At 40.7% G+C, this 8,934-nt stretch overlaps 1 protein-coding gene across 2 annotated transcripts in view; it reads left to right on the forward strand.

Moving 5' to 3' along the window:
• LOC118122428 (neuronal migration protein doublecortin) overlaps positions 1-6,281 on the forward strand; it is a 29,377-nt gene extending 23,096 nt beyond the window's left edge. For both annotated transcript variants that reach the window (XM_035179141.2, XM_035179143.2), the window contains exons 6-7: positions 3,246-3,343; positions 3,456-6,281. In XM_035179141.2, the coding sequence (XP_035035032.1) occupies positions 3,246-3,343; positions 3,456-3,512 (155 nt within the window). In that variant the 3' untranslated portion in view covers positions 3,513-6,281. The remainder of the gene's footprint in view (positions 1-3,245; positions 3,344-3,455) is intronic.
• Positions 6,282-8,934: the final 2,653 nt, after the last annotated feature.

Raw genomic sequence — 8,934 nt, forward strand, 5'->3', positions numbered from 1 at the left:
CACCTACACTGTAACGCTTCCTGTGTAAACTGGAGCAGAACCTGACCTCGCCTTGTTCCATAAATCAGAACAAAGAGCTGGTAGAAAGTAGAACGAGGCTAATGCTGCTGCGGGAAATGAAAACGAATGCAACATCAGATATGACGGCAGAGTGATGTAGCTCCTGGGGTGAAGACATTAAATCCAGTGGTGTGGGGGCTGTAGCTGATCTTGACCTTTGACCTTACTCTGAAGAGAATAGCAGGCATAGTAATGGATTCAGGATGGGTTTTGTGTGAAGATGGCTTTGGACACTAATCAAACATCCGCCCAATGAGAACATTTCATGGATGATAATAAGAAAAAAAAATTTTTATTGTCCTATCCACAGTAATCTATTTCTTGTTTGTAATTTGAAGACATGCTTTAGAGGGACTATAAATTGTGTGTCCTCTCTGTGTTGGGACCGTTTTTTACTGTGGGGTCCAAACAACACCAGATCTTTGATCTCACGACAACATCTCATTAAAAGATACCCTGATGTGTGAGAATGGGGACAGTAATATCCAGTCTTTGTTTATTGAAGCTAATCTGATGAGATGTAATATAATTCTGTCAGATTCTTTGCTTTAAACTCATGAATAAAACATGAAAAGTAAACAAAGACATTAAAATCTACTTTTAGCTGTTTTGTTTTTTTTCATTTAGCATTTGATAATATCCATGATAAAAACATAATGGAGACACCGATGCCTGCACATGCTTGAATGCTTTATGTCAACATCAGCTTTTAACAATGGGGAAAACAATGTAAAACCTCAGTGTTACTATGCTACTTGAGTTTATAGCTGCAACGTTGAACAGTTGGTGCCATGAAATCTAAACACGGGCAGGTGTGACACTAAAACACAAAAGATGCAGCATCAGTTCTTCTCTCTGCTATGTATCATATGACGGGTTCACTTGTAATTCTTCCCGTGGTACCGTGAAAACACAGGAGTAAAGTGTGAGGGTCAGTGACAGTGTCTCTCCAGCAGAGGCAGGTGACAGAGCTGTGAAATCTCCTGTGAGGTAAATGCAGAGAGTCGGTGCTCTCACAGTTTTCGGGGGTGGCTGCAGGTAGTCCACAGTTCATGTTTCACACCACTTTACAAGATAGGTGGTGGTGGGGGGGGGTGGGTTCTCCAGCTCTGCAGGTTCCCTCAGGCCTTCAGCTGTCTTGTATATTTTATTGATCATTGATCGGTGAAGGCCGGCCTTCAACACAGCAGATGGTTGGCCAACAGGCTGGAGAGTTAACTGAGTTTGAATCACCTCTGAGAGGTCAGCAGAGATCGTGTGTGTGTGTGTGTGTGTGTGTGTGTGTGTGTGTGTGTGTGTGTGTGTGTGTGTGTGTGTGTGTGTGTGTGTGTGTGTGTGTGTGTGTGTGTGTGTGTGTGTGTGTGTGTGTGTGTGTGTGTGTGTGTGTGTGTGTGTGTGTGTGTGTGTGTGTGTTAACATTATTAAATCCTGCCACCAACCCGCCCCCGCGGTCATGCTCACTTGTTGATGTGGCGTTCGTGCAGGAAGGGGGGTTGTGGGGGGTACAGAGGATGCATACGGGTTGCCATGCCTGCCCGGGATGCTTCATCGTGGGGGCCGCGCCCCTCCGTCAGCCTCTCGCTGTGTGTGTGACGTGCCTCTTTTAACTGACCTTCATACTTGAGAATAGAAAAGAAGAATTGATTTTTCCAAATTTGATGTCTCTCATGCTCTACACCTATTTCAATGGATCTGTCTTATGTCACCCTTATCTCACTAGATTCAGATTGTAATTAGATCTGCACCTAATTGTCATAAATATCAAAATATTTTTTTTCCAACAAGATCATTTAATTATTATTAAGGAAAATGTTGAAAATGCCCTATCTCACAATGTTAAAGAAAGCGAACAATACTTCCCGGACCCGCCCACTGATCCAGATCTGCACCTACAATTTAAACCACTTCTTTCCACCAAGTTTTGTGGAAATCGGTGTCATGTTTTTTGCGTTATCCCGCTAACTATCAAACAAACAAACGCAGATGAAAACATAACCTCCTTGGTGGAGATAGCAATATTATATCATAAAAAAATCACACATTTTTAAGGTCCCGAAAACTGATGATTGTCAGGTTAACTGATGTGTGCATACTTATATATATAGTATATTATTCAAAATGTCCCTAGTTAAGGCTGCTTACTGTAAAATTATAGTCCAACATTAAAAACTATAAATTACTGTATCATCTGTCTCTAAACCAGTTGGTTCACAGCTGTCTATTTGCCAACAGCTCAAAAAATATATGTGCATGTACCTTGAAGTGCAGACTCACATTGTCTAGCCTCAATCTAAAATGTATATGTGATTTCCAGAGCAGTGATCTTTATACCAGCACTATCCTCAGCCTTGTCGTCAGTTGCACTGGTTTAATGAGTTGAGTGCATTAAACCTGCGTCTGCCATGGTCCTGTGATGAAAGTGAAAAAACACAGTGATCCTCAACTTTCTACAGAGGATGTAAAAAGCTCTCAACTGTAGAAGACAAACCCCCGGTGTTTGCAACTTTGCTGATACAGAGAGACGTTTGGAAAAAGCTGCACTCTCTGTACAGTCAGTGTGGGAGATCTGCTCATCTTCAGATACACAGATTTTAAGACCCAGAGATAACAGGACGTGTATTTCTTTCTGTTTTTGGACGAGTTTGTCCTTTCAACAGCTTCTTACGTCTACATTTGAGAGTGTGTTTATCCCACTGAGTGGTTAAATGAAGCCAGTGGCATTAAGTTGGTTAACAATGACTCTTTTTTTCCATGTCGGGTTTTTTCAACTCACATTGGCCCAAATTGACTCTGGCCATCTGGCTCATAGTAAAAAACGCTTTTCATCTCCCGCAGACAAAAAAACTCTTTGACGGCAGTTAAAACGCTCGACTACATCCCATCGCACCGCTCTCAGATGTAAACACAATGTTCCACACACAGGGAATCCTAGCAACGTGGCGAGACGCAGACCCAGTGAATAAAACGCCGTCTAACAAACGGCTTGTAGACAGCGTCCCTCTACGCTGCGGCCAAATGAGGCCTCGGCTCAGGAATCACTTTTCTCCAGAGCCAAGGAAAGAGGTTCAGGCTTCTCCCTGTACACTTTTCTAACCCACTCCTCTGTTTACCTCTTTCTCTCCCTCCCCGTCTCCCATCCCTCACCCCCCCTCTCTCTTTTCTCTGATCTGCGGGCACTCTCTCAGCCAACGGGACGGGCTCCAGCAGCCAGCTGTCCACCCCGATTTCCAAGCATTCCCCCACCTCCACCCCCACCAGTCCAGCCCTCAACAACAAGCAGAAGGTACCGGGTCAACTCTCCTCCGCCTCCTCCTGCCCGTTTCATCTTGTTACCCTATTTTACCACACCATCATTAAATGCTCCTTATGTGATTTTATTGTTTTTTGTTTTCCAGGATCTCTACTTGCCCTTATCTCTGGATGACGATGATTCTCAGGGCGAATCCATGTAAACTCTCCCCCTGCAGCCCGCCTCCTGTTTTGGCCTGAAACACAGAAGTTTTTATACGTCTGCTGCTTTCCACCGTCACTCACAGTGCCACCTGTTGTCTCGGAGAACCATGTCTTTGTCTCTTTTTTAAGGCCTTAGCCGCCGGGGCTACGTCACAATTTGCTGCTTGAGGGTCACACAAACCAATTAAATTTTTTTTTTTTGATGATTAACTTTTGACCACTTTGTAACAATCAGCTCACTAATGTTCCGACACGTTTCTATCTGGAGGTTTCACTATTTCTCAAACAGCTCACTCACCCACAGATTTCCCGGTGTAAAGATTTCACTTTGGTTTCAAACGTTTCATTGAAGGATGCACAGTCTTTAAGTTTTATGTCACATAATCTCAAGCAGCAAATTGATATATTTAGGGGTGTGAAGTCAAAGCTGACTTTTGAATCACTTGTATTTGTGATGTTTCTCAATGTCCTCCTGCCCGATACGCTTAATAGTGTGAAAGGTAACAGATCCGTGCGAGAGGAAGTCGTCTGCGAAGCCAGAGATAGTCTGTAAATGTGTATATAGCTACATCCATCATAACATCTCCGTCCATTGCTCTGCTTCCATAACGTCTCTACAGTGTCCGTCTTAACATTAGCTCAACACAATAACAGGGTATGGTAAAAGAAGCAACCAAAATGAAGTCGCTCCGCAGAGGGTGAGGATGTGTGGGATGCAGCTCCTGACTGAAGAGGATTACTGGGCAGGAGCCCACGCCTCCTCGATGGGGATTCATGTTCCCGACTGAACTTACACCAGAAATTATAAAACCATAATCTTGTAAAATGAAGCTATTTAAACCACCGTAAACACACGGAGGTCTGAAAATCCATATTCTGGCTCAAATTGGCGTTCCTCTTTGTCCAATTGGAGACGAGGCTCACGTCGCCCTCACAGGAATTCTTTATGTTGGTGTTTCCTCTATTTTGACCCTCTGTAGGCTGTTCAAGGTATATATATACCCTCTGTGTTTTAGATTTTCACAAACTGCAGTGCATGATATTGGTGAATGATCATGAAAGTAAGGACCTAAAACAACCAAAGGAAAAACAGTTAGGCCCTTTTTATAAAGTCATTTTATTCACCGAAGTCTAGATAATTCCCTTGTGGACCAGTTCACCACCAATATGAAGATGTTTTATCGAACAGTGTGTGAAATTAAAGCTAAATATCCATCTCAAAAGCCAAAGCATGATTTTTAGACATGGAATTGTAGAAAGGGGGGAAATGATGTAAGTTTTTAAATATTCTGGAGGTAGCACACCTGGAGATTTATGCATGTTGCTTTTTAATGCATTAAAAATCACATCAAGATTAAATCATGCTCATCTGAGGCGCTTACTGTTGTCAGGGCGCTGAATGTTAGTGGGGTTTCATCCAATGTGCATGGCTCAACGTAGCACTCGGAAACAGGGGAGAGGAAAAACATAACATTTGTCTAAATCCATGTGTGGGTTTCAAATTTAACAAAGTTTATTAATTTATATCTAGGGTACTAGTCCGGGAATTTTTTATTTCTAGGTTTAAGTTGCTCACATGAGCTCTAAACTCTTTCTTCAAGCCTCTGTGTGCAACTCTCTTTAGTCTTTAGATTTTTTTTTTTCTCTCTAGTTGCAGCGTGTGTCTTACAAATCTACTGAAGAGTTTTCTCCGACTTTGCAGGGAATCAAACCTGAGAATCTCTAAATTGGAAAAACAAAACACTGAAGCACAAAGCAGGGAGCTACTTATTCATCACAGACACTTTACTGTCTACTTGCCAGCATTGCAATGCGTGACCACAATTAATTTCTCAATGTGTTGAATTAAAAAATGCTGCACATGTGGCATCCTTTAAATTAACATCTATGCATTCAGATTAAAGAATAGTTAAGACTTTTCTTTTTCAGTTCGTGTAGAGGATGACTTTTTTTTTTATATACCTAATAGAATAATGAGAAATTAGCTGAAATTGAAATTTCCATGCAGTTATTCCATTGTGAATGTGTGTGTCTTAGGAGTGATGTGGCGTCTGCCCTCTGGATAATCTTTGCTGTTTTGTTATCACCCACTTAATACTCAAGACAAATTCTAACAAAAAAAAGATCTGGTGCTGTGAGCTTCACCTTTCTCCTGCAGGGGGCACTGTCACACCAGCACAAACAGTTAATAACATCAGCCAATCCGACAGCAGGGACACCTCACTTCACCCACCATTTTGTACAAAAGCCCCATTTGTCGTCATTTTTCTCAAGCGCTCAGTTCTGTGTAACCTTCCATGCTAATAATAATGGTCTTTTTCTACAGCTTGTTACAGCGTATTAAACATAAACAGAAAATGTTGGTTGTCTTGTGTAAACCGGCCGCCACCATGTAAGATGGATGGTGTGAATTCATCACCTACAGTGGTGCCTTTTTGTTTTTTAAGGATTACTGTCTTTTGATAATAATAAATGAAACGAGACATCGAAGGCTTGTTCTTTGTCAACAGCTGTTTGTTAAACATTTTAAAATGTCTTGAATGAGGAAGTCTCCCAGACGAGTCACAGGACACTTCTATCTCGGTGTAAATACGCTCCCTGTGCTCTTTCATGTTTGCCTTCCTGATCGACTGAATGACTTCTTTTCTTGGAAACTTACAATGTCCTTTTTTTAAGTGGTATTTTGCAACGTCACAGTGGCTTGTTTCAGTGATTCATTCAATGTTTTAACCGGTATCCTTTTGCAAAATTAAAACAGTTGTATTTCACTGCTCTGGCTTAAAATGTCTTCTCATTTTACACCTTTACACATTTTAGAGAAATGTAAGAAACAACTGTTCCTTATTAAATTACAATACAATTTTTTTTTTTGCCAGCAAAATCTGAAAAAAGGGTGTGTACTTGTTTTTGTTCCCTTTTGAGGACCTTTTACAGCATAAACATTGGTCTTGTCTGGACCAGTGGACCTCATGGGGACCGAAGCCCAGTTTTAATGAAAACGTAATGTAATTGGTATTGGTTTAGGTTCAGGGTAAGAACTGACTTGGGGTTAGAATAAGGTGGTTAGGTGTGAATTGGACATTAAGGTCAGGGATAAGGCTTTGATTAGGTCACATGTCCACAATGCATGGAAGTCAGTGCAAAGTCCTAATAAGGATAGCTGAGCAAACCTGTGTGTGTGTGTGTTTTATGTCTATGTTGCATGTGTACAACACTATCGCCAACTGTGTGCTACAAATTAATGAATTGTTCTGAACAGTTAAAACACTAGTGAGTTATTCTGCTAATGTGTGAATCATTACACAAAACCATCCTCATCACCATGGCAACAGGAAACCTGTTTCTCACGCTCGGCAGCGGCCAAACTCATGATCTTGATGAAATATGATGTGTCATGTTCTTCTGTCTCTATCAGCAATTCTAACTGTTGATTCAAGTCATAACATTTGTAAGCTGCTTATAGAACCAAACTACTTACGTCAGATATATCATCCGGCTTTTATACCAGTTTCATTGATAAAATATGTGCATGAGGATCAATGAAACATGTATATGAACAACAGATAATACCATATGGAAGTAAATGATTAGTACAAACATCATGCAGATCTTACAATGATCCTCTTGTTATTGTCGGCATCACAAATACTGTGAGCTGTTTTTATCTTCACTACTTCTACAGCCATCCAATAATCCCTACATGTATCTGAAAAATAATGCAATATAATGTCCATCTATATACTGTCTAATGTGTACTTTATATGTTGTCAAGCAAAAACCATAGCTTCATTGACGACCACTGAAAACTATTGATGTGATTTTAGAGCATTATACATCACAATACGATATTAATTGTATAGAATATGCAGCATGTTGATGCAGGACATTGCAGCACATTTCATTGCTCCCCCATTTTACTGCCATACTTTGACTCTGGAGCTGACGTGCTGAACTTTTAATACAACAGTTGGGCTCTAGCGCCCTCTACTGAAGGAAATATGAACATACAGATGCTGTTTTTTAGCAGCATGTCCAATGACAATGACATTGAAATCTGTATGAATGTTCTGCCATCTACTGGCCAAAGTGTGTATGTGCTTGTGTGTGTTTATACTCTTGTACAGATATCTTTGTGAGGACCATTTTGAGACTACAAGCTCCGGAGTGAGGACATTTTGGGAAAGTGGGGACATTTTGGGAAAGTGAGGACATTTTGGCCGGTCCTTTCTGACCCACCTTTAATGGACTGTTTGGGGGTTAAGACTTGGTTTTAGAGTTATGGTTAGAATTAGGTTTAGGTTAGGGTTTGGGTTAGGGTTAGGCATTTAGTTGTGATGGTTAGGTTTAGGGTAAGGGGCTACGGAATGCATTATCCCAATGAGTGTCCTCACTAAGACAGAAATACAAACGTGTGTGTGTGTGTCCTGTAATTTTATATTATGTCATGGGGGAGTCATATATAGGGAAGCAGATGATGATGATATTGTTGATGATGAACAGTATTGACAAATTGGAAGCAGAAAATGCAGTTATCAGTCACTATTTTGTGTGAGGTCATAAGAATTTAAATTCTCATCAGAAGAAAAAAGTCATTACCTGCAACAAGGAGGTTATGTTGTCACCTTTGTCCATTTGGTTGCTTCTCATTCTCTGGATGCATTTCTAATTTCATGTCTTGGCAACATGAGAGGTTAAAGTTCATCACCTAATGGCTTTGAGAGAAATTGTCTCATGTTCACAAATATTGTCTAGACCGCCTGTGGCCTCATGGGAGCCGTATTTCTCTTTAAACTATCCTGTTCTAATCAAATTCAAACACAGTGTCCATTGTGTGTCATAAAAACATGTCTCTGGGGCTGAGGAGGGGTTTTCAGAAAGATGACAGGGGTATTAGTCTAACTATGATGTGTTGCAGCATGGGACAGATCTGTGCTGGAGTACGAGCAAAAAAGCTGTCAGCTGTTGCTTTTATAACAACACAAATGAAAGGAATCTCCGCTAACAGTCCCAGAGGCTTCATTGTACCTTACACCCACGCAACTTAGTGAGACACTAATTGTCAAGTATGTGGAGCCTTAATCTTTGAAATGTGAAAGTGAGTCATACTTTCCTAAAACCTGAAGGGAGTTTATCAAATGTCTTGTTTAGTCTAGCTAATAGTGCAAAACCCAAATATAGTCAGTCTGTATAAAGCACTTCTTCAGGTTCACAGTAAACACACCTGACACACGAGAGAATATTCGTACTACTCATTATTACTTTTCTGATTGACTACTCACTCACACATAAAACAATAGACTCAAACATCCACAGTATTATTATAACTCTGTGTATAAGACTGTGCTTGGTTTACACTCAAATTATCAATGATCATTATTATCAAGTTCTTTGAAAATGTGGATGTGTTGTGCAGAAACCACC

Source organism: Hippoglossus stenolepis, chromosome 15 (assembly GCF_022539355.2).
Source record: "Hippoglossus stenolepis isolate QCI-W04-F060 chromosome 15, HSTE1.2, whole genome shotgun sequence".
Classification (NCBI taxonomy): domain Eukaryota; kingdom Metazoa; phylum Chordata; class Actinopteri; order Pleuronectiformes; family Pleuronectidae; genus Hippoglossus; species Hippoglossus stenolepis.